The sequence below is a fragment of the Schistocerca piceifrons genome, chromosome X (assembly GCF_021461385.2).
Source record: "Schistocerca piceifrons isolate TAMUIC-IGC-003096 chromosome X, iqSchPice1.1, whole genome shotgun sequence".
In the NCBI taxonomy this organism is placed as follows: domain Eukaryota; kingdom Metazoa; phylum Arthropoda; class Insecta; order Orthoptera; family Acrididae; genus Schistocerca; species Schistocerca piceifrons.
Genome location: NC_060149.1, coordinates 634,386,956 through 634,413,417, shown reverse-complemented (window position 1 = coordinate 634,413,417; position 26,462 = coordinate 634,386,956). Strand labels below are relative to the sequence as shown.

General features: G+C 40.6%; 1 protein-coding gene across 1 annotated transcript in view; it reads left to right on the top strand.

Annotated features, from left to right (window-relative positions):
• Positions 1-506: 506 nt before the first annotated feature.
• The window catches only part of LOC124721439 (8-oxo-dGDP phosphatase NUDT18), a 162,794-nt gene continuing 136,838 nt past the window's right edge, over positions 507-26,462 (top strand). Inside the window, exon 1 of the mRNA XM_047246417.1 lies at positions 507-921. Coding sequence (XP_047102373.1) covers positions 816-921 — 106 coding nt within the window. The 5' untranslated portion in view covers positions 507-815. The remainder of the gene's footprint in view (positions 922-26,462) is intronic.

Below are 26,462 nucleotides of genomic sequence, written 5' to 3'. Positions count from 1 at the left end.
TTCCTTTTTAAACTTAACACAATATTCTGATCTCATACCTCTGCAAATTTCTTTTTTTAAATTATGTTATCTACGCTGCACGATAGATTATGGACCAGGCAGTATTGAATGAATAATAATTTTGGTTGTTTTTCCAACGACTTAAAAAAAATACCAATTTTCGATTTGCGAAAGGGTTAATTGCTCTTCTTTTCTCTGTTAAAGAACAATAAACAGCTGCTTTCTTGATCGATGTAATCCGTGATCTTACCTATCTACAGACTTGTGTGACTCTAATGTATTCCAATAAATGCACCAATGAACTCCCTAAAGGACTGATCCATAGCAACGAATTTAGTTTTTACTGTGTATGCAAAGAAGAGAAGCACTAGACTGAACAAACAGATGCCTGAAACATGTTTCGCACCCCTATACACACGCTACGATTTGTCTGGACTGATGTGATTTGGGCGCACAAATATGAGCAGTTCTGCTCAAACCTTCATCGTCCAGGCTTGCGCACATATCATACCTGTAAAAATCTCCTGTCGACCCCCTACGATCTGTCTGCGCAGATAGAGCGTTGTGTGTGGGTCCACCGTCTTTTAAGTCAGCAGGCCAGTTGAGTGGCGGTGTGTTGGTTTGCGACTGCATGCGCAAGTTTTCGTTGCCTGCGAAAACACGGCGTTCCGAAGAAGCTTGATGCATGTTTCCTATGGTAATGGTTGGTGATGATGTAGGCAGCAGTAAAGGTTAAGTAACGGGTGCACAGTGTTTACTGTATTTGATGTGCCACGCCTGTCCTTTTTATAACAGTACTTAGTGTGAAATTAAGTATGGATCGAATAGAAGACACAATTTCGGCTATATTAAACGGCCTCGCGGCGGATGAAACGCAAGATTATTGCGATTTTACATTGGAGGAACAAAACGAAGCAAGTGGTAGGTGTGCCTGTCATGTTTTGTGATTTTACAAATTTCATGAGCTAGCGTAATAAAATGCCAGGAAATGTTAAGAATGGTAGAGAACCGAATAGCCATTACTTCCTTGATGTGAAACAGATGTAGGATTATTATGTTTAGATGACTGTGTGTATTTACCGAATGTTTTTGTGGTTCGAGTGAGGTGAATGGTGACGATATTAACATTGTCTGGGAAAAAAGTAACATTCACTGTGCAGTTGTGGTCTGATTTTCGAGCAATAGTGTAATGCCTCTAAGCTTCGGAGAACTTAGTTCGTATGGCTTTGCAGTACGAAATATGGTAGCATCACTCAGCCTGAACCAGGAAAGCCAATTACACACACACACACACACACACACACACACTCTCTCTCTCTCTCTCTCTCTCTCTCTCTCTCTCTCTCTCTCTCTCTCTCTCTATGGATGGAGACCATGGTTTCCATTACATTGTTTCACGCAACACGCTGTCAACCATTTTTAATGTTATCATTGTTATTTGCCGTTTCTTTTTAAGGCTAAGATTAAAGATGGGTCAACAGAAGCGTCCGATCCCACGCGTCGGCTTTGACCCGTGACGTAAGGGTGTTGTCGTGTGGGACGTCATGACGACGCGGAGTTTAGTTTGAGTGTGGCTGTCTCCAGTTCTGTTTTATCTTATTTTATTTACTTTTCTGATCTGTTCGTTCTATCTCGTGAGTTTTTTTTAAATTTAAAAACACTTATTACTTATTTTAATTATCTGTTTCCTCCAATTTCTGTTTTAGTTTATTATATTTATCTTTCTGATCAGTTCGATCTATCCCGTGAGTTTTTTTTTTTTTAAAGACAAAAAACACTAATCAGCTACTGAAGCATCTTTATCTTCTATAGGTTGAAGGGGTTACGACCCCTGGGGAGGTGGGTGGGTATTCATGCATGGCTGTCTTCACTTTCACGTTGTAGCTACGCAAGGCGTCTAAATTTGTTTATATTTAGTTTGCCCCCACCCAAAACACCCCATTTCCCGCGCTTGTCCCGTTAGTGTCATTAGGCGTCTTGTGGAAAGTGTGTGTGTTTGTTTTTGTTTCCGCCATATTTGTGACGTCATGAGTCAAAGCAGACGGGCGGGATCGGACGCTTCCGTATTTCCTTAAAGCTCTTTTTAAGAATAAGAATCTTTATCAGCCGTTCAGTATTTTCTTATACAATGGGCTTCGTCAGTAAGTTCAATTACAATATAAAGATGGTTATATTCTCATAACAATGTATATATAAATCATATGAAATTTAGTGTAGTACAATAGCACACATTTGGAATTTTATTTATTATTAATTTTACAGTAAAAAGGAAAACATTATACAGATTTATATTAAGCAGGGAGTATTCATGTTGATGACACTATGTCATTATCATATACATGTTGATAACACTATGTCATTATCCTAAGCTATTGATACAAATTTAGGTCCTACTACAGGCAGAGGTACCTTTCTCTATATTAAAACAGCATATCTGCCATATTACAATCTTTAAATTCATCAACTGAGTAAAATGCTTTACCTTTGAGCCATTGACCCAATGTTGTCTTAAATTTACTTTTAGATACTGTTTGTACAATTTTAGGGAGCATATTAAACAGTTCGAGGCCTACATATTTATAACTATTATGTATCGTAGACAGTCTAGAGTATGGCAAATCAATTGTGTGATTTCGTCTTGTTTTGTGGGTGTGGACAGATGACCTAAGGGGATACTGAGCTTTGTTTTCTTTTACGTGTAGTAAGCAATAATATATGTACAAACAAGGAACTGTCATCATGATAAGTTTTTTGAAATGTTCCCTGCATGTATCCCTAGGAGATAAACCCACTATACATTGAAGAGCTTTTTTTTTTGCCATCTGAAAATTGATATTGAATTGGGAGAATTTCCCCAGAGCAGAATACCATATGCAAGATGGGGGTGTATATAAGAAAAATATGAATGTATCAGTAAGTTTTGGCTGACATTACTCATAAGCTTACAAAGTAGGAACATAGCACGTGCAAGTTTAGAACAGACGTATGTGATATGTTTATCCCAGCTAAGTTTCTAGCCAATCGTCATTCCTAGCAGTTTAACGGACTTATTTTCTTTGTTTGATACCTTAAAATTAAAGAATATTTCCTCAGTTTTTGTTTCATTTATGAATACAGTGTTTGCACTAAATCAATGAACCGGTTTTTCAAATACTATATTATTCTTTTTCTCATATAGATTCAAGAGTCTGTCCTGAATTGATAAAAGTTGTATCGTCTACGTAGAGGACTGTTTTACAGGGTAAATACTGTGGCATATTGTTAACATACACTACAAACAGGAAGGGCCCAAGTATGGAGCCCTGTGGCACACTTCTTTTTATTGTTTGTGGGTTTGACAGCTGCCCATTTACACTAACAAATTGTACACTGTTGCTTAAGTAGGATTCTAATAATTTCAGGGTGTCCTCTTCCATGCCGTAGTGTCTTAATTTCATGATCAAAGTACTATGAGATACAGTGTCAAATGTTTTACTCAGGTCTAGGAGAGTAGCACAGGAGATTAATTTATTTTCAAAGCCATCATATATATCACTAACAATATTTTCAACTGCTTTAACTGTGGATAGTTTAGACCTGAATCCATCTTGTGAGTTACTTAACAAATTATTCCTCTCAAAATAGTGATTAATTTGTTGGTGAACACAGTCTTCGATTATTTTAGATATTATTGGGATTAATGAGATAGGGCGATAGTTACTTGGATTTGATTTATCTCCTTTCTTAAATATGGGAATAGTTACTGCTATTTTCAAACAGTCGGGGAAAATCCCTTGCTGTAATATACGGTTAATGAGAGTGGTTAGAGGGGGCAGAAGATCACTTGATATCTTCTTTATGACAAAGTTTGACAGACCATAGAAGTCCTTTGCTTTGGAACTACTTAGTTTGCCTACTGCTTTGCTAACATCATGTTTAGTTACTGTTGCCCAGCAGAATTTATGGACTACATACTTATTTGAACCTAAGAGTTTTAGCATCAAGCATGGCGTTGAGGGGAGACAAATCTTGCTGTAAACTGAAATTAACAAAGTGTGAGTTTAAGATATCTGGGGCTGTGGGTATAGCTAGTTGAGTTGTTGGTCTATTTATTTCACTTTTAATTACTTCCCAGGCAGCTTTACAGCTGTTTCTGGATTTAAGAATATAGTTATCATTCGCCCTACGTTTTGCCAAACTTATTTCAGATCTATAAATTTTTCTTATTCTAATGTACATCTCTTTGTACTCGTTGTTGTTATGAGATCTGTCCTTAAACATAAGAAGCATAATCCTGATGCTGTTGAGGTATGGTGTAAACCAATTATTTAGTCTCTGTGGTTTATGAGCTTGGTTATTATTCTGTCTTTTTACCAATCTGGGACAACACTCGTCAAATATTCTTGCAATTTCCTCTAAAAATAATTTGCTTGTGTTATTCACAAACATATCTTTGTATAAGATGTCATTCCAGTTAACTGACATTAATCTAGTTCTAAACTCTCTTATGTTGCATTCATTCATAGGTCTAGCAGTTTTGTGTTGTTCATCTGGAATGCTGACTGGAACTGTAATCCATAGGCCATCATGGTCAGCTAGGCCTAACTTGACTACTCCAATTTCAACATTATTTTCATGGATATTACTTATTATATTGTCTAAGCATGCATTATATCTTGTAGGCTTATCATTTAAACAATAGCAATCAAAAGCTTTTAGGCTATCCAAGAATTCCAATATGACATGACTCTGTACCTTGATATCCATATTAATATCACCAAAAATTAAGACTCTTTGGTTTTTATATTTAGGCTTAGTTAGTAAGACTAACAGTGTTTTTAAATTTACCATAAATTCATATTCACTAGAAGATGATGTGCGATATACAGATGCAACAATAATATTATGTTTAGGTATATGTACAACTGCAGCCTCAAAGATGGTGTCTATACACAGGTCTGTGACATCAGTAATAAAGTATTGTAGATTTAGTCCATTCTTAATATATATTGCAACACCCCCATGTCCAATTGTTGATCTGCAGTAACTACTAGCTAAGGAGTAACCAAATGGAATATTGAGGTCAATTTCTGATGAATATAGCCAGTGCTCATTTACACTAAGTATACCACAGTTGGAAGTTTCTAACCAGTACTGCAATTCTTCCAACTTCTTTCTTAAAGACTGTATATTAATATGTAAGAACAGAAGACTATTTTTGCTAACCGTGGGCAGTAAAGATGAGGGTTCAGATTGTCTTCTTAAGGGCACTTCTATACAGCTGTATCTCGTTTAGAACTTTTCTCCACAATACTGCAATGAATAGTGTAGGAGTGATATATCACAAATTTTAAAATGCTCAGAACCATGTACGCTAAGTTCTTTTTATGTTCATCATTGTATCTGTCACTGTTACAATATTATCTGGTCATTAGAGGACAATATGAAAGTGAATCTGGTGTTAGAACTACATGCTAAAGCATTTAATACTATTTCTTTTTATTTTATTTAAAACCTAGCCTCTTAGATGTTTAAGCTCTGTAGATTAAGACTACTCTGAGAGGGAGGTGAAAATGTAGTGCGTTGTCTTACCTTTTTTCCCCCTCACATGTCTATATGGAGTCATATTCTGGGATAACCCATCAGTGAAGAAGACTGTTTGTTGTACAGAAGCATGTAATAATGAGAATAAATGGTGTCACCTTTAGAATCACTGGGTAAATGACTCTGTAAATAATTGGAAACACTGAAAATAAGTCTTGCAGTGTATTTATGGTATTGCAAAGTTTATTGTCAATCAGTCACAGTTGCAAAATGACAGCAACATTCATAAACAAGAGAAATACCTTGCCCTTCACTCAGCATTAGTATGTGACACAAAGGAGTAAGGTGAGAGAGAGAGAGAGAGATTGGGGGGGGGGGGGGGCACATGTGTTTGTAGATGATCTGGACCTTTTAATGTTTTGTCTCAGATCAGTGCCAACTTTGTCATTCATATAGTTAAGCAGTAGTACTTTAGTAGTACTAGCTGTTGACCAATTCTGTTTTGTTATGCTATGCTGTATTTGGATTGCTTCTGCTAAAGTATGCAAAATAGTTCCTGGTTCATTGTGGATTCTACCTACAGCAATTAGAAAATAAAGCTCATTGCTCACATAGTTTCATTGCCCAATATGGAGCACAAAGCATAGGTATGACGACTGCATTGTTTCAGAAAGTTGCACAATATCCCCCTACAACAGTCTACACAGAGCAGGAATTGTTCCTCTGCTGCCCCCATGCATTGCAAAAATTTGAAAAAAAAAAAAAAAAAGTTTATACATAGTTTGCAACTCAGAAGTGTGTCACCCAATTGAAACAAAAGAGAAAATTTGCATTTTGAGTTGTTGTTGTTGTTGTTGTTGTGGTCTTCAGTCCTGAGACTGGTTTGATGCAGCTCTCCATGCTACTCTATCCTGTGCAAGCTTTTTCATCTCCCAGTACCTACTGCAACCTACATCCTTCTGAATCTGCTTAGTGTATTCATCTCTTGGTCTCCCTCTACGATTTTTACCCTCCACGCTGCCCTCCAATACTAAATTGGTGATCCCTTGATGCCTCAGAACATGTCCTACCAACCGATCCCTTCTTCTGGTCAAGTTGTGCCACAAACTTCTCTTCTCCCCAATCCTATTCAATACTTCCTCATTAGTTATGTGATCTACCCATCTAATCTTCAGCATTCTTCTGTAGCACCACATTTTGAAAGCTTCTATTCTCTTCTTGTCCAAACTATTTATCGTCCATGTTTCACTTCCATACATGGCTACACTCCATACAAATACTTTCAGAAATGACTTCCTGACACTTAAATCTATACTGGATGTTAACAAATTTCTCTTCTTCAGAAACGCTTTCCTTGCCATTGCCAGCCTACATTTTATATCCTCTCTACTTCGACCATCATCAGTTATTTTGCTCCCCAAATAGCAAAACTACTTTACTACTTTAAGTGCCTCATTTCCTAATCTAATTCCCTCAGCATCACCCGACTTAATTAGACTACATTCCATTATCCTTGTTTTGCTTTTGTTGATGTTCATCTTATGTCCTCCTTTCAAGACACTGTCCATTCCGTTCAACTGCTCTTCCAAGTCCTTTGCTGTCTCTGACAGAATTACAATGTCATCGGCGAACCTCAAAGTTTTTATTTCCTCTCCATGAATTTTAATACCTACTCCGAATTTTTCTTTTGTTTCCTTTACTGCTTGCTCAATATACAGATTGAACAACATCGGGGAGAGGCTACAACCCTGTCTTACTCCCTTCTCAACCACTGCTTCCCTTTCATGTCCCTCGACTCTTATAACTGCCATCTGGTTTCTGTACAAATTGTAAATAGCCTTTCGCTCCCTGTATTTTACCCCTGCCACCTTTAGAATTTGAAAGAGAGTATTCCAGTCAACATTGTCAAAAGCTTTCTCTAAGTCTACAAATGCTAGAAACGTAGGTTTGCCTTTCCTTAATCTTTCTTCTAAGATAAGTCGTAAGGTGAGTATTGCCTCGCGTGTTCCAGTGTTTCTACGGAATCCAAACTGATCTTCCCCGAGGTTGGCTTCTACTAGTTTTTCCATTCGTCTGTAAAGAATTCGTGTTAGTATTTTGCAGCTGTGACTTATTAAGCTGATAGTTCGGTAATTTTCACATCTGTCAACACCTGCTTTCTTTGGGATTGGAATTATTATATTCTTCATGAAGTCTGAGGGTATTTCGCCTGTTTCATACATCTTGCTCACCAGATGGTAGAGTTTTGTCAGGACTGGCTCTCCCACGGCCGTCAGTAGTTCCAATGGAATATTGTCTACTCCGGGGGCCTTGTTTCGACTCAGGTCTTTCAGTGCTCTGTCAAACTCTTCACGCAGCATCATATCTCCCATTTCATCTTCATCTACATCCTCTTCCATTTCCATAATATTGTCCTCAAGTACATCGCCCTTGTATAGACCCTCTATATACTCCTTCCACCTTTCTGCTTTCCCTTCTTTGCTTAGAACTGGGTTTCCATCTGAGCTCTTGATATTCATACAAGTCGTTCTCTTATCTCCAAAGGTCTCTTTAATTTTCCTGTAGGCGGTATCTATCTTACCCTAGTGAGATAGGCCTCTACATCCTTACATTTGTCCTCTAGCCATCCCTGCTTAGCCATTTTGCACTTCCTGTCGATCTCATTTTTGAGACGTTTGTATTCCTTTTTGCCTGTTTCACTTACTGCATTTTTATATTTTCTCCTTTCATCAATTAAATTCAATATTTCTTCTTTTTACCTACTTGATCCTCTGCTGCCTTCACTACTTCATCCCTCAAAGCTACCCATTCTTCTTCTACTGTATTTATTTCCCCCATTCCTGTCAATTGCTCCCTTATGCTCTCCCTGAATCTCTGTACAACCTCTGGTTCTTTTAGTTTATCCAGGTCCCATCTCCTTAAATTCCCACCTTTTTGCAGTTTCTTCAGTTTTAATCTACAGGTCATAACCAATAGATTGTGGTCAGAGTCCACATCTGCCCCTGGAAATGTTTTACAATTTAAAACCTGGTTCCTAACTCTCTGTCTTACCATTATATAATCTATCTGATACCTTTTAGTATCTCCAGGGTTCTTCCATGTATACAACCTTCTTTCATGATTCTTAAACCAAGTGTTAGTTATGATTATGTTGTGCTCTGTGCAAAATTCGACCAGGCGGCTTCCTCTTTCATTTCTGTCCCCCAATCCATATTCACCTACTATGTTTCCTTCTCTCCCTTTTCTTACACTCGAATTCCAGTCACCCATGACTATTAAATTTTCGTCTCCCTTCACAATCTGAATAATTTCTTTTATTTCATCATACATTTCTTCAATTTCTTCGTCATCTGCAGAGCTAGTTGGCATATAAACTTGTACTACTGTAGTAGGCGTGGGCTTCGTATCTATCTTGGCCACAATAATGCGTTCACTATGCTGTTTGTAGTAGCTTACCCGCACTCCTATTTTTCCTATTCATTAATAAACCTACTCCTGCATTACCCCTATTTGATTTTGTGTTTATAACCCTGTAGTCACCTGACCAGAAGTCTTGTTCCTCCTGCCACCGAACTTCACTAATTCCCACTATATCTAACTTCAACCTATCCATTTCCCTTTTTAAATTTTCTAACCTACCTGCCCGATTAAGGGATCTGACATTCCACGCTCCGATCCGTAGAACGCCAGTTTTCTTTCTCCTGATAACGACATCCTCTTGAGTAGTCCCCGCCCGGAGATCCGAATGGGGGACTATTTTACCTCCGGAATATTTTACCCAAGAGGACGCCATCATCATGTAATCATACAGTAAAGCTGCATGCCCTCGGGAAAAATTACGGCTGTAGTTTCCACTTGCTTTCGGCCGTTCGCAGTACCAGCACAGCAAGGCCGTTTTGGTTATTGTTACAAGGCCAGATCAGTCAATCATCCAGACTGTTGCCCTTGCAACTACTGAAAAGGCTGCTGCCCCTCTTCAGGAACCACTTGTTTGTCTGGCCTCTCAACAGATACCCCTCCGTTGTGGTTGCACCTACGGTACGGCTATCTGTATCGCTGAGGCACGCAAGCCTCCCCACCAACGGCAAGGTCCATGGTTCATGGGGGGGCATTTTGAGTTAAGAATTGGAAAAAGAGATACAACGTACAGAAAGGCAGATTTATCACATATTGTTGTTGCTGTTGTCATCATTGTTGGTTGTGGGAGGGGGGAGGGATTTGACATTTAGTATCTCGATCAGAAGCTGGCAGTAACTTATGTTGTTTGCTGCTTATTGTAGCTCCATCAGTATTAAGAATTTTTAGTCTTCCAGCTTTTTTTTCCATTTCAGAGGTCAAACAGTTATCCTCTGTTTATAATTTTGCATGCACACTAAAAATTAAACACCACTTCCTATGAATATATTGTAAACTGATCTGTGTATTTAGTATAAAAATTTCATTTAATGTTACGGTACATGGAATTATATTTAGACAGTTACAATGTGAAAGTTGAGATTTTCATTGCAGTAAGTTCATTTACTTCTATAGTGTTCCAATTTCAACATCCAAAGTTCTCTTTAAACTTAAACATATTAGAGCGTTACCTGCACTACTACACTTTTTGTATTCAAATTAAGAGAAATGTGTATCAAACAAGAATATAAAACATTATAGCTTGGTAGCAACAAAAGAGAGGAGAAATGTAACATAGAGTGGCAAATGACAGTAACTGATGATGTGTAGGACACAATTGTGGGCGTTTTAATTCTCAGCCTTGAATTGTACCATTACTCTCCAGGCGGCAAATGATGTCTAACGCAGTGACAACAAAGTTTGCCTTATAAGTATTGTATAGTAGAAATGATTATGTTGGAGTTAAGTAAAGATTGTCCTATGTTATACACCAGACCTTCCTCAGTGTAGAAAGCAGGGCAAAACCGAAGATTGCAGTACTACCTATTGGTTTTGACCTGCGACGCCATCAAGATGGTTGACACATGCGTTTAAAGTTCTTGATTTACTTGTTGTGGCAAATTCTGATAAAATACCAAGCTTCAATGGTTGCCTCCATTGTCAGCTGTGACTAAGTCTGACTATTGAGTAACTGGCGAGGCTCTCTCTGTTATACCCAGAGGATGGCATCTGATTTGCTGGGTTACATCATGATGGCCTTATAAGTGGCATGTACTGAGGTGGCACCCTCTATGTCCATAATTTGTGTTGCACTCCTATCCAGCTGCTCTTGCTGCACCATCACTCGTATTGAGCAGTAAAGTGTGAGACGTCTTCTTTCGACTCTTTCTTTATCAAGTGCAAGCTTCCATACATTGCTAAGCAGATAGCTGGTGTGTCTATTAAAATTGTTTTCACATAGTCTAATTTCGACTGCTTCCCTGCTCACAGAATGCAAATTGTGTGATGGGTGAGCAAGTATCCTCATTTAACAGGCTGGGCTCAGCCACTGCTGATTTTTTGAAGTTTATGTGTTTAAGATGATGCTGATTTTCAGCATAGTGATTTGCTATAGTCTGTATAGGCTGGTCTACACAACTTTTGCCACACTCACAAGGAATATTGTAAATTCTAGATACGCTCGGGCCAAGATCATCTGTAATGGGTCACAACATTTCTTTAATTTTTGTAAATGACCAGAAGACTGATTATTCCATGCTTGCTTAGGGCTCTTACCTTGTTAGTTGTTGCACCACAGAATGGAATCCCTGCTATGTGTTGGTCCTCCTCACTTCCTTGAAGTTAATATAAATTTGAGATAATCTTGGCCTGAGAGTACAAGGAATTTATGATGTTTCTTTTGAATCTGGCAAAAGTTAAGTGGAGCAGTCTATACGGACTGTTGCTGGTCACTGTGCTGAGGATCAAAGTCACTTTAAATATAGGAATTAAAAGAATTAAAAAACAGCCATGGCTGAGCACAACCCATTAGAAAAGCACAGATTTAGTTTGATCAAATGAGAATACTTACTCGTGCATCATACTATTGAGACTAGCAGTTGAAATTAGGCTATGTGAAAACAGCTTTAATGGAGACATCAGCTATGCACTTAGCAGTGCATGGAAGTGTGCACTTTGTAAAGAAGGAGCACAGAGGAAGACTTCTTGCAATTTACCATCCGATGCGAGTAATGGCACTGCAAGTGAGCCTCGATTGGGAGCACTGACATAATCTGTGGTCGTAGCGTGCTGTTTCCTTGGGGTCACCAGGGCATAGTCCGACCAAACAGATGCCACCCTATAGGTATAAAAGTGAGAGCCTTGCCAGTTTCACGAGTCAGATGTAGCCTCCGAAAGGTTTGGAGGCAATCATTGAGAGCTTGAAATTTTATCTGACTTTGATGCTGCAAGTGAGCTGAGCTTTTTATGCAAGGACTCCATTGTGAAAGGTTTCGTAGCCATACCCCTATTGCAAGCTTATGCAGTAAAGCGACCATGACATCACTCATTAACTACACATGTGAACAGACACAAATAATGTGAAAAACATTTAATTGTAGAAATAATGTGATACTAATGGGGCAACATAGGAATTCGGGGCTGTAGGTGGGGATAAACTAAATGTACGGCAGTCTGTAATGAAAACATACCAAAACAAAGACAAATAGGTAAATCAAAGCAAAGCAAGTCCTCCGTAAGTAGCAAAATCACAATGAAAAAGCCCAAAAAACTGATATCAGAAATTTCAGTCAACCTGAATAGCTCAAACGAAGTCCACAATGCCACAAACACTCACACATAACTCCATAACCCGGTACTGGAAATTTCACTCATCTATATAGCTAAAATGAAATCTGCAGTACCATAAAACAAAACTGACCCGTATAACTAATATCAAAAACATAACCTCACTATTGTTGGTAAAACAACCTCCTTAATACGCATTGGTCACAATCCAGTATAACTGCCAACAGCTGTCAACACAACACAAAAAAGAAAAAACGATCGTAAAAATTGCATTAACACCCACTTGTGCACATAAACTCACTTGCCATACATACTTCAACAAAAAAGCATACTTACCAACAAAAGTCAGCTGACACACAAATCTGGCAATTGAGTGATAGCAAAAATAATGTCATCAGCACCTTCTCTCGACTGGCCAAACCTAGATTTCTCAATCCAGGAACCCATCCAGATAGAAAGAGGTACATTCTCGCACTGACAGTGCCACATACTCTACATCTACATGCATACTTTACAAACCTCCACACGATGCATGGCACAGGGTACTTTGTATCACTACTAAACATCTTCTCTCCTGTTCCACATGCAAATAGAAAAAATGACTGTATGAGCCCTAATTTCTTGCATCTTATCTTCATGGTCCTTACATAAAATGGATGTTGACAGCAATAGAAACATTCTGCAGTCGGCATCAAATGCTTGTTCTCAAAATTTGCATGGTAGTGTTTTGCAGAAAGAGCATAGTCTTCCCTCCAGTGATTCCTATATTCACAAAACATCTCCATAGTACTTGTGTGCTGATTGAACCTACTTTTTTTAATCTGACCTGTTGGGGATCCCAAACACTTGAACAGTGCTCAAGAATGTGGTGCACTAACATTCTGTATGCTGTCTCCTTTCTAGATGAGCTACACTTTCCCAAAATTCTCCCAATAAACTGAAGTTAAACATTTGCATTCCCTACTACCAACCTGACATACTCATTCCATTTCGTACTACTTTGCAACGTTACACCTAGATATTTAATCAAAGTAACTGTGGCAAGCTGCACGCTACTAATGCTGTATTTGAGTGTTACAGGGCTCTTTCTCCTACTTGTCTGTATTAACTTACATTTTTCCACATTTATAGAAACCTCTCATTCATCAGACCAAGTAGAAATGTTCTTTAAGTCATCTTGTTTATTCCTGCAGTCACTCAATGACAACACCTTCATGTGTGTAGTCTGGGATGTAGCAACTTTGTTCAGTCTCATACCTTTTCAACAAACATAACACTTCTCACACTTGACAGTGAAACCAAACAACTGTCGAAATTTACTCGTGGACAACATGTTGTCCCCCATTGTGTTATGAGGAGACCTACTCATGAACTACATTGTCACATATGTAACTAACAAAAAATGAAACCAAATTAAATCTTCAACCATAAACAACACATTGCACTAATAATTCCAAACCCTAAAATGAATCTATTGCCCATAACTGCCAGCTTCACAATAACCCACTAATGAACCACCACAAACTCTTGCAGTGTTGTTCTCACAAACAGAACCCAGGAAGTCCAGTGAATCACTAACAGCACTCACAAATAATTTAGAAACATAGACATCTCAAATTAGAGTGTGCCGTCTGCAAATGCAATCCATTTCAAATATGCTGTGCTACCATGAAATCATACACCACAATACAGTTGCATCATGGTTCAAAGCAGATGTCTAGTATCGTGACCTGCAAGCAGAACAGGCTTTTGTATATTTCAGTACAGAACGGACCCAAGTAGTTTCTAATATATTGTCGTATGCGAGCTGTAAATCATCGGAAGTTGTAGGAGGACCACTACTCCATTTGAAGTAGAATTTGATGTTCACCTAAGTTATGGGAGGAAATAATTACAATTCCTGTTCTTATACTTGTGAAGGATTTCATAAACCTGTGGCTGTCTAAGTTTAATCCATATTAAAAGTGCAGGAAGTAAGGAAGACATTTATTACCCCCAGGGGACTCGCATTTCTTTTGCGAGTACCCACTTGGCTACCACGAGGCCCCAGCCTATGCAGCATTACTTCCTTTCTGTGTTGCAACTATATACTTCCATTATCCCTTTCCCCTCTGCCTCTCCATTAGATGGTTTTTTTGGTGCAGACCCTGCTTGATTTGGGAATTGAGTTTACGCTTCTGACATTGTCTACAACTTTTCATTAAATAAATACATGGTCCCCACTGTTGGGTTTGACCTGCCACCAATTTTCAGAACTCTCCACAAGTGTAGAGCGTGAAGGGAAGGTCGCACAGTGCAGTATATGCATTTCCATCTTTGCACCCTTCCCTTTAATAAGGCAGTACACCCAAAACCTAGCGTGGTAGCCATCCCATTGGGGGGGGGGGGGGGGGGGGAGGGGGAGGGAGGGGTGTCAAGTTCCTGCATGGTGGTAGCCCCCTGACCATGCAGGGATTGCACTGTTGGTGCCTCAGGTGAAAACTCCCATGTCTTCCAAGCAGTGTTTGTCCATCGTGACTGGGGCACAGGGACTCCAAACAACAGATTACTGGCCAGGTAGCCGTTGTTGAAGCTGGGTGGCATCCATTAGGAGAGCCCCCATGGGTGACAACATGGCGGATGAGCCGCAAATGAAGCGGATGAAGTTACCTTGTGCTGATGGACATATGGTCCCAGAAGTATCTGTGGATGGAAAGTACTCATTTAGTGCAGAGAGAGATGATCCTAAATTGTTCCCTTCCCTGTGTATGCCGTGTGTGGAATATAGGGCTAAGCAGCAAGCAGAGAAATACTACCCCAATAAGCAGTTTGCACAAGGACTGACGGGAATCCCTTCTTGGCCAAAAAGCCCTTATTCTTTGTGGAGAACATAGAAGACATGTGGTGACACACATCCTCACTACCTTACACAAGTGGGGTCTCAGAGGACCGCTCCCGATTTTTATCCAGAACTTCTTGTCTCATCATATTTTCTGAGTTCAACTTGGTGGTATGTCCTGTCATTGCACTCTGCTTTCAGGGGGCTTTCGGTTGCTCCCCAAATGGGGCACCTTGCCTGCCTTTCTTCCTACGTCTCCTGTTTCCTTCTTTTTTTTTTTTCTTTCTTATGTAGCCTGCATTGACCTTTTGATCGCAGGGTTTTCTTATCCTAGGTTTTGCATGGTAGGCCACCTCTGATGTACAGTAATGTAGACTACTGTTGGACGAAAGAGTGTCTGCTAAGGTAGTAGTTTGGTCCCTTTAAGCTTCCAACCAGCCAAGACATTTATTTGTGATTGGCCGGAGAATGTTGATGTGCACAATAATGTAATACAGTGTTTTGTGATGATCATTAAAATAACTGTTTCTGCCTTTAAAATAATACCAAATTTGTGACATTCTCTTAAACAGTGAGGTCAGATATGTAAAAAATGTATAGTTCATTGGCTTAGTGGTCAGACTACAAATCTGAAGGCTGGGGTTTCAATGTCTAGTCAGTTCAGATACTCTTTCTGTCATTTAGAGCCTCTTTTACCTCTAGCAATGATTTGTAAATGCAAAAATTCTGTGTTACATTATGGTTTTTTGTTTACATTAAACTGTAGGTTCCTCTATAATTTGGGGTTTGTTAGCTCATTGGTCAGAGGATAATGTCTGGTGAAGCAGCACTGTTGTGGTAAAGCCAAGCTAGGCATTGAGGACAACTTTACATCCTTATCTTAACAACCAAACTAAATGTGTCCATGTAATGTAATTTGACCGTTTCTTTTCTAAAGCTTTGTAAGTAAAAGATACGAGCACATGATTTCCTGTAGCTATGGTATGACTGTTGCATTGTGAAACAGGAGCATTCACAGGAAGCAGAAGTAATGTGCAGTGAGCAAAAGTAGGAAAAATATGCAGGAGAATAGAACTATGTTTCTTGACCTAGCCAAACTTCCAATTTCTCCCTAAGTCTTCTGCGCCCAAAATGCTTTCAATGCTTTTACAAGAAACCTCCAAATTGTGAGTAGTAAGGCCTGAGCTGAAAGCTGTGAAGCCACAATAAGACTGATATTTAAATCTTGCTTGGGATGTTTGCTTACTGTATTTATGGGTCTTAGTGTTAACAATCATCATCCTGCACAACATAATGTTTTCTTATGCCTGAATGGTAAGGGTATGTCACCCGACAGTGCCACCTGAAGGTTATCTTTTCTTTATAATGACAGAACACCAAATTATATTAAAATGATAAACAAATTTTCACTTCAGGACAGTTGCGACCACCTTCATTACAGTAAATAGCAGAATGTTACTATACTCTTGCAATTACGTCAGTGTTACCTGAGATCTTTTACAAAACTGCCTGTGTAATACTTGAAACAACATTAGGAGTCCAATATCCTTATTTATAAAACTAAATTTTCTATCCTTGTTTGTAAAACTAAATTTTCTGTAATTTACTATTATTTGAATTCTTTGTTCTTCAGAAGTGTTAGTATCGCAGGTGTGTGGCCACTTAAACAGCCAGTACATCCATTCACAGTGAATGAATTTAATTTTTAAAGTGTTATTTCATCAACACTCAACTTACCTATATATGGGTATATTGTCTGTGACTGATAATGGTTATAAAACAGTTCCAGATTTGTTACAATTTTAGCCTGTTAAACTATTGCAAGCCTTTGGCACTGTGATTTTCTGCCATTGTAAAGTATACAGTTACATTGTAAAGTATACAGTTCCCTGCCATATGTAGCTATTGTGAACATGTCTCTAATCTATCTCTCACATTACATTTAACATCAATTATTTGTGTAAAGCCTTTGTAAAATATTGGGTGTTAGTGCATTAGTCGAAACAAACAATTAGGAAATGGGATGTTGAAAAAATTAGCTCATGAATTCACTTTGATGCCATATATGGGAATGTGTTAAAAGTACACTGCATTCTTTGTGTAATAGCAACAAAATAGGAAAGGGCAATTTTTGTACCAATTGAAAAGCTCAGAAGTAGGCCAAACAACTATAATTACTAGCCATAAGTAGGTTAATACTGACTTTTGTGACTTAGCAAAAGCCTTATTAAGACTAAATGCATTTAGATTTGTTTTAAAGCATCTCCAGTGGTCAAATGTTTTTGTTACTTATATCATTCTTCATAGTCTTCTACATATATGTGGTAGATTTTAGGACACAGCACCATCAGTAATGCTAAACGTATTCGTGTTTTTTTATGTTGTGAAGGTCCACTGCCATCTTGCCATTTCATGTACTTCAATAAGGCATTTAGCAGTCGTAGAAGATGGTATTAAAGTATGTAACTCATACAACTACAGCTGGGGAAAAATGGGGCCATAAAACAAAGAAGACAACTTCTATAATTACTGTTTTCCCACTGTGAATGGCGTAGGCTTGATAAGGCTGATAATTAGTACCTGAGAGAATTTTTGGCACCCTACTTCCTTTCACTCGATGAAACACTGTGTGGATGTTCAGAATTTTCCTGTTGTTGTGGTCTTCAGTCCTGAGACTGGTTTGATGCAGATCTCCATGCTTCCTTTTCTTCTCACGATGGCACTTATTCACTGGAATATTCGCAGCATTCGCTCCAACCGAGAGGACTTGAAGTTGCTGCTCCGCTTGCACCGTCCGCTCATCGTAGCCCTCCAGGAAACGAAGCTCCGCCCATGCGATCACATTGCCTTGGCACACTACACCTCTGTGCGTTTTGACCTACCCCCTGTGGTAGGTATTCCAGCTCATGGAGGGGTTATGTTGCTGGTCCGGGATGATATTTACTACGATCCCATCACATTGCACACCGGCCTGCAGGCAGTTGCCGTCAGAATTACTCTCCCCACTTTTACATATTCTATTTGTACCGTTTACACTCCATTGTCGTCTGCCGTTACCAGGGCAGACATGATTCAACTTATTGCTCAGCTACCTGCACCATTTTTGTTAACAGGAGACTTCAGTGCCCACCATCCCCTTTGGGGCTCTTCAGCATCCTGCCCGAGGGGCTCCCTGTTAGCAGACCTTTTCAACCAGCTCAATCTTGTCTGCCTCAATACTGGCGCCCCTACTTTTCTTTCGAACACATCTCACACCTATTCCCATTTAGACCTCTCTATATGTACTACCCAACTTGCATGCCGGTTTGAGTGGTATGCCCTTTCTGATACATATTCGAGCGACCACTTCCCGTGTGTCATCCATCTCCTGCATCATACCCCCTCTCCGTGCTCAGCTAGTTGGAACATCTCCAAAGCCGACTGGGGGCTCTTCTCTTCCGGGGCGACCTTTCAGGATCAAACCTTCACAAGCTACGATAGTCAGGTCGCACACCTCACGGAAGTCATTCTCACTGCTGCTGAATATTCCATCCCTCACACCACTTCTTCTCCACGTCGCGTACCGGTCCCCTGGTGGACCGCAGCTTGTAGAGACGCTTTACGTGCTCGTCGACGTGCTTTACGCACCTTTAAACGCCACCCTACAGTGGCGAATTGTATCACTTATAAACGATTATGTGCGCAGTGCCGTCGTATTATTAAAGAAAGCAAGAAAGCAAGGAAGCCAGCTGGGCTGCTTTCACAAGCACCTTCAACAGTTTTACTCCTTCTTCTGTTATCTGGGGTAGCCTGCGCCGTCTATCTGGCACTAAGGTCCACTCACCAGTTTCTGGCTTGACGGTCGCGAATGACGTTCTTGTGGCCCCTGAGGATATCTCCAATGCCTTCGGCTGCTTTTTCGCAGAGGTTTCGAGCTCCGCTCATTACCACCCTGCCTTCCTCCCCCGAAAACAGGCAGAGGAGGCTAGGCCACCTAACTTCCGCTCCTCGAATCGTGAAAGTTATAATGCCCTTTTCACCATGCGGGAACTCGAAAATGCACTTGCCCGGTCACGGTCCTCCGCTCCAGGGCCTGATTCTATTCATATTCAGATGCTGAAGAACCTTTCTCCTGCAGGTAAAGGTTTCCTTCTTCGCACTTATAATCGCATCTGGATTGAGGTACATGTTCCCGCATGCTGGCGCGAGTCTATTGTTGTACCGATTCCTAAGCCGGGGAAGGACAAGCACTTGCCTTTCAGTTATCGACCCATCTCGCTTAACAGCTGTGTCTGTAAGGTGATGGAGCGAATGGTTAACTCTCGTTTGGTTTGGCTGCTCGAATCTCGGCGCCTACTTACCAATGTACAATGTGGATTTCGTAGGCGCCGCTCTGCTGTTGACCATCTGGTTACCTTGTCAACCTTCATTATGAATAACTTCTTGCGGAAGCGCCCGACCACAGCTGTGTTCTTTGATTTGGAGAAGGCTTAAGACACCTGTTGGAGGGCGGGCATTCTCCGCACCATGCATACATGGGGCCTTCGCGGTCGCGTCCCTCTTTTTATTTGTTCCTTTTTAATGGATCGACAGTTCAGGGTATGTGTGGGTTCTGTCCTGTCGGACACCTTTCGCCAGGAGAATGGGGTGCCACAGGTCTCAGTTTTGAGCGTCGCTCTCTTCGCCATAGCGATCAATCCAGTAATGGATTGCCTCCCAGCTGATGTATCAGGCTCCCTTTTCGTGGACGATTTTACCATCTATTGCAGCGCGCAGCGTACGTGTTTCCTGAAGCGCTGTCTTCAGCGTTCTCTTGACCATCTTTACTCCTGGAGTGTCGCCAATGGCTTCCGTTTTTCTGCCGAGAAGACGGTCTGTGTTAACTTCTGGCGCTACAAAGAGTTTCTCCCACCGTCCTTACGACTCGGTCCCGTTGCTCTCCCATTCGTGGAGACAACAAAATTTTTAGGTCTTACATTTGACAGGAAACTTAGCTGGTCTCCACATGTGTCATATTTGGCTGCCCGTTGTACCCGTTCTCTAAATGTCCTCCGTGTTCTCAGTGGTATGTCGTGGGGAGCGGATCGAACCGTCCTACTTCGCCTATATCGGTCGATCGTCTGCTCAAAGCTGGATTATGGGAGCTTCGTATACTCCTCTGCACGGCCGTCCACCTTATGCCGCCTCAACTCTATACAACATAGGGGTTTACGTCTTGCGATCGGAGCATTTTATACTAGTCCCGTCGAGAGTCTTCATGCTGAAGCCGGTGAATTGCCACTGCCCTACCGGCGCGATATACTGCTTTGTCGGAATGCCTGTCGGCTACTGTCAATGCCCGACCACCCGTCTTATCGTTCTTTTTTTGACGACTCTCTCGATCGTCAATACGGGTTGTATGTCTCTGCCCTGCTACCCCCTGGAGTTCGCTTTCGTCGCCTCCTTCAACACCTTGAATTTTCACTCCCTGCAACCTTTAGAGTTGGCGAGAGCCACACGCCACCTTGGCTCCAGGCTCAGGTTCGCGTTCACCTTGACCTCAGCTCGCTCCCAAAGGAGGTTACCCCCGGTTCGGTATACCGCTCCCGTTTTGTCGAACTTCGTTCGAAGTTCATTAATATGACCTTCATTTTTACAGATGGCTCTAAGGCCAATGACGGGGTCGGTTGTTCTTCTATTGTCGGGGCTCAAAGTTTCAAATACCCGCTCCATGGCCATTGTTCGGTCTTCACAGCTGAGCTCTTTGCCCTCTACCAGGCTGTTCTTTACATCTGCCGCCACCGACATTCTGCTTATGTCATCTGCTCTGATTCCCTGAGCGCCATCCAGAGCCTCAGTGATCCGTATCCGGTTCACCCTTTCGTGCACCGGATCCAACGCTCTCTTCAGCAGCTGGTGGACGACGGTTCTCCGGTTAGCTTTATGTGGGTTCCTGGCCATGTCGGTATCCCTGGGAACGAAGCTGCAGATGCCGCGGCCAAGGCTGCGGTTCTCCAGCCTCGGACAGCTTCTTGTTGTGTCCCTTCATCAGATTGTAGCAGGGTCATTTGTCGGCGCATTGTATCGCTGTGGCATACCGATTGGGCTGCACTTACGGACAACAAGCTTCGGGCCTTGAAACCTCTTCCCGCGGCTTGGACGTCCTCCTCACGCCCCTCTCGGCGGGAGGAGGTAGTTTTGTCCCGGTTACGAATTGGACACTGCCGGTTCAGCCATCGCCATCTGCTGACGGCTGCGCCGGCGCCGTTCTGCCCATGTGGGCACTTGCTGACGGTCCGCCATATTTTAACGTCCTGTCCGGATTTTACTCCACTGCGTCTTGATCTTGGACTGCCATGTACTCTCGATGCCATTTCAGCGGATGACCCAGGAGCAGCTGCTCGCGTTCTTCGTTTTATCAAATTGACCAACCTGTCTAAGGACATTTAATTATGCTGTTTTTTTTTTTTTTTTTTTTTTTTTAATCCTATGCCTGTCGATCTTTTATCGTGTTTTCTCTTTTAATTGCTGTTTTAAACTTGTGCCTCGCGGTGCATTCCTAACGTAGTCTGGGCGCTAATGACCGTTGAAGTTGTGCGCCCTAAAACCACAAAAAAAAAAAAAAAAAAAACCTGATGTCTGTCTCGTTCTGTACTCAGTGATATTATCCTTTTCCTAAGGGGGTTAATGAAGAGTTTTGTGATTTGGCACTTTTGCTGCCACTTCTCCCTTGTTGGCCAGATACTAGTAATGACAATTTCTTTCACAACCTGCTGTTTCAGAGTGGAAGCCACTACATAAATGTGCTAGAAACTTCAGCTACAAAAATGGGTATTCTGTGTATTCCATAGACAACTGGTACAAATACAACATGTGAAATAGTGTGAACACATGGCCTTAACAGAACAGTTATCTGCTAGTTTAACAGTGGTGCACTCAAGAATCTGTATAATGAAGCTTATCCAAATAGAGAATTGGGTGAACACTTACAACCAACAGTGTTTACTAATAGGGTCTTTTGAAGTCAATGTAGTTGAGGTCCCAAGGCTATGTTGTAATGGGCCTTGGGTAAAGAACTATTGAGGTGTGCTCTGATGTACCTCATATGTTTGCATTCCTGTACTATCTACTCTGTGTCATAGTTAGTGTGCAGCAATCATCCCTTCACAGACTTGGTGTAGCAACTGGAAGGTGCTGGAATGTAGGACATGTGGAATGACAACCTGGTGTCTCTCTCTTTCTGTACTCAGTGATATTATGCCTTTATTTAAGAAGATGCAGTGACATAAAAAGCTCTGTTGTTGACTGGCAGTTTAATGTTAGTAGGCCAACAATTTAGTAGGTATAGTAGCATTGCCCATAGTGGAGCATCCTGCCTCATGTCTTATGCCTCTTTGGAATGCATTCATTGCAAAATTTTCCATCTAATTTAAGACTGCTGCATTGATTTGGAAGCAAAACTCATTTGCTTGACCAAATTTGGTGCTTAAACTTAGTGGTATTAGAGACAGGGCATCTGAATTGGCATGCTATCTAGCAGTATGAAAATGAAGTATTGTAATTATGAAATCAAGAGCTGTCAATCGCTGAACTGGTATGCTATTTTGTGCAGCTTATTGAAGATCAGTATCAGGTCTTAATATATCTCCATGCAGAATGACTTTCTTAGAAATAGGCGTAGAAATTTGAATAGGATATAAAATAGCCATGCCTGTTTTCCAATTTAGCATTAGTTTCTTTGACCTATGGAATGAATATTTTATGTGAAAGTTACAGAGTCTTCACTGTTATAGGAGTTTCAGTGTTCTAAAGTGTTAAAGATGTCAGACTGTGAAGTGTTGGCTTCTAGGACCAATGGTTTCCCAGTCGGAGTTTAGCTCAGAAGTGGACCCAACATTGCTGTTCATTAGTGCAGCATAATGTTGTTTGTAGGCAGGCAACTATTTAAAAGGAACTCCTTTTATGCTAAACTGCAAAAGTTGGTTGCACGATTGTGGCTGACCTTGGAATGAACTTTGCATAATAGTTTAGCACTCACTGAAACTGTTAACTCTGTAAATTTTTGATAGAAAAGGAAAAAGGAAGGAACATTAGGATTTAGTGTTCCGTTTACCTAGATGTGGAAAGTTGGATAAATATAGAAGATTGTACAATTACCGATTACTATGATGCTGTGTTTATATTGCTGCTGAGAATATAGCCCAAGTTTTTGATTCCTTCTCTGAATGATTTACATTTGTGCAAATTGGAGTGCAAGCCACAGTATTGTAAAATCTGGCAGAAGAGAGACATTATTTAAGTGGTGACATTTTGTATATGAGTTTATCTAAAAACTTGGCACCTGCCAGAATACCTTTATACTTGCTCAAGGTAGTGCTTAAACAGGCATGATTGTAACTTAGATAAAAATTTTCCTCCATAATGGCTGAATGGACTGAATTTGTTAGTCTGCTGGTTGAGTAGTTTCAAATTAGTGGACTGTAGCTAACCATTAAAGCCCCACCCCGAAGTCTTTAAGGAATCTAACTCACGTCTGTAAGATGCCGCATCACCTGAATTGTGTGTCATACAATGATATGCCTTTGTGGATACTGTCTGAAAAATATTGTGAATAGGGTTAGCTGTAAAGAAGTAATAAATTAAAGTGTCTTGCATGGTACTGCAGTTGTATTGCACAAACAGTTAAAATATAATAATCATTTTGTGAAAGGTGCCAGTGATAAAAATTTTGCTAGTTGTAATACTTTCAACTTATTGAGTTAACGGTCAATAACTATATAGAATATTGAAAATCAAACTGTTCTTGCCCCTGGAAGCCGTTAGATGGGCAACCAAAAACTGGGACTGTGCCCTTGATTAGCCATTTAGTAATACAGATAAGTCTTCCAAACTGGGTCTGCAAGATTTGAAGTTCCCATACAGACTTGATCATCTGTGGCAAATGTAACCACAAAGTCATGAATGAGAGAAATGTTTACACATGAGACTTGGGAGAAGTCACACTTGACACAAAGCCAAAGTATTGGTGTATCATAGAAAATATGATTGTCCTTGCTTTTTGCAGTGGTGACTTGTAGCGTTTTTCTCATAAGTGACCAAATTTACAGAGTTGTAAATGTTGGCAGCTTAAGTCTTGGAGTATTACAGGGCCCATCCAGGAAAAAAAATGCCTAATGGAGTTAGGGGTCTGTTATTTTACTAGCTGTGCAGCAAATAAAAATCCAATGTCTTACCACTGTTCTACTTCACATGAGGAAGAATCAGAAGATTTGGAGGCACTGGCATGGAAAACTTTCTTCAAATTGTAATGGAAAGGGATAGATGGTGAATTAGTAAAAATGGCTTCATTTATTTTGACATTTAATGGAAAATGTATCCTAGGGAACACATGGCTTACGTTTTCACTGCACCACTTTGGCTTGTAAAGGAGAAGCAACATGGAGCATATGTGGTTAGGCTGCACAGTGTGGAATCGTTTGTTCTCTTCTCTAGCATGTGATAATTGCTCTCAACTGATGTCGAGATTACACTGGGTACCCTGAAGAAAGAAAAATACAGGAGCTGAGATAGTGAAGCTGATTGCTACTATTTTTCTTTTGGTCATCAGTCTGCTGGCTGGTTTGATGAGGCCCACCAAAGCTTCCTCTCTTTGCCATCGTCTTCATCTCAGAGTAGAATTTGCATCCTATGTTGGGGATGTATTCCAGTCTGTCTTCCCCTGCAATTTTTACCTTCGACAGCTCCGTGTAGAACCATGGCAGTTATTACCCAATATCTGAAGATATGTGCTATTATCCTGTTCCGTTTTTTGTCATTGTTTTCTATATGTTTCTTTGTTCGCCGATACTGCAGAGAACCTCCTCATTTCTTACCTTATTAGCCCATCTGATTTTCAACATCCTTCTGTAGCACCACATCACAAATGCTTTCTCTTCTTTTCCAGTGTTTCCACAGTATATGATTCTCTATCCTACAATGCTGTGCTCCAGTGTATGTCCTCAGAAATTTGTTCCTCAGATTACTTCCTAAAATTACTTTAGATGAAAAAAAGTCTGCAGAGCTATGTAAGCCTATATTCACTACCGCATTGATCTCAGCTCTTTAAATGCCAATCTGAAAGTCAACACTTCAACATAAGTGCCAGCTCAAACATGTGCCTTTGTAAATAGGAACACAAGAGTGCATTAGCTCAAAACCTGCTGCTCCTTCCACACAGGAAGAAAAGTATGTATATACCAGCACAGTAAAGCTTCTAGGCCCAACAGACAGACTCAAGAAAAAAGACAAGCAGTGCCACTTTCAGGAAAGTACCACAGTCTCCACTGAAAGAAAAAAATAGCATGAAGGGGATATTCAGGTGCAGAGAAATACAGTTTGCAAACTGTTGGGCCACGCGAATCTCTTTGTGTCTGATGGATCTATTAATTTCAGTACAGAGACGTGATAAAGTGGCATCCATATACTAGCGGAACATTGGTGGGTACAGAATGCATGTGGAGGAACTTAAACTTGCAGCACAGCAAAGGCAATTGTGCTAATTTTTACAGCACAATTTTTATGGATTTTGACTTTTCTATGCAAAGTGGATATAGCATCCACAGTAAGGGTGACCTCAGTGTAGAGAGAACTAATAGTGAGTGACTATCATTGCAGCTGATGCATATCACATCTTGTCTTTCCACGTACTTACAAACAAAAAACCAACTTAACAAATCATTTAAATGAACAGCATGTTGCCATATTTTCCACTGAGGTGATGTACCACAGTTTTAAATCTGAATCATTCTGTATCATAGCAAGATGTTGCAATTGTGATACAGAGCATGCAAATAACTAACTGTAAATGTGCATCATAAGGTCACTAGAATTTACTCTGTATCTGCCCCCTCAGAAACCAGTATATCAGAAGATACTCAATAACCACATGACACAGTTACCTTCCCCATTCCTCTTATCTGCAGATAATATGGGACATAGAGTGCGGGACATCACCACCATCTGACCCTGTGGTAGAGCTGGTGAGACCCCTTTGTTGACAGGACATGAGGCAGAGACCCCATTTCAGCACTCCTGTGGGATCGTTCTCCTCAGTCAATTTATTTTTCAATAAGATTTACTATCCTCTTACATGTTGCCCAGTGGGAGATTGCAGACAGTCTACGCTCCAGTGACCACGTGCTCATCTGGAAACTCCTGTCATGCAGAGCAGCAAATGGGCGCTAAACAGGGCAAAGTGGATACTCAACAGCCACTTTGTTGTGCTTGAATGTTGAGTGGGTCTAGAAACAGTGTCAGCTGCACCACTGAAGCATCCATTGTACATTCTTCTGCTTAATTGTGTGTGTTGGTACATATGATTAGCTACTGAGGATTTGTCAAAGTGGCTGTGGCTTCATTGCATGATGGGAAGTTCTTCCTATTTTACCTATGAAGAAGGCAGGACAACTGTTAAACTGTAATTTATATATTCTACTGTGAGGTT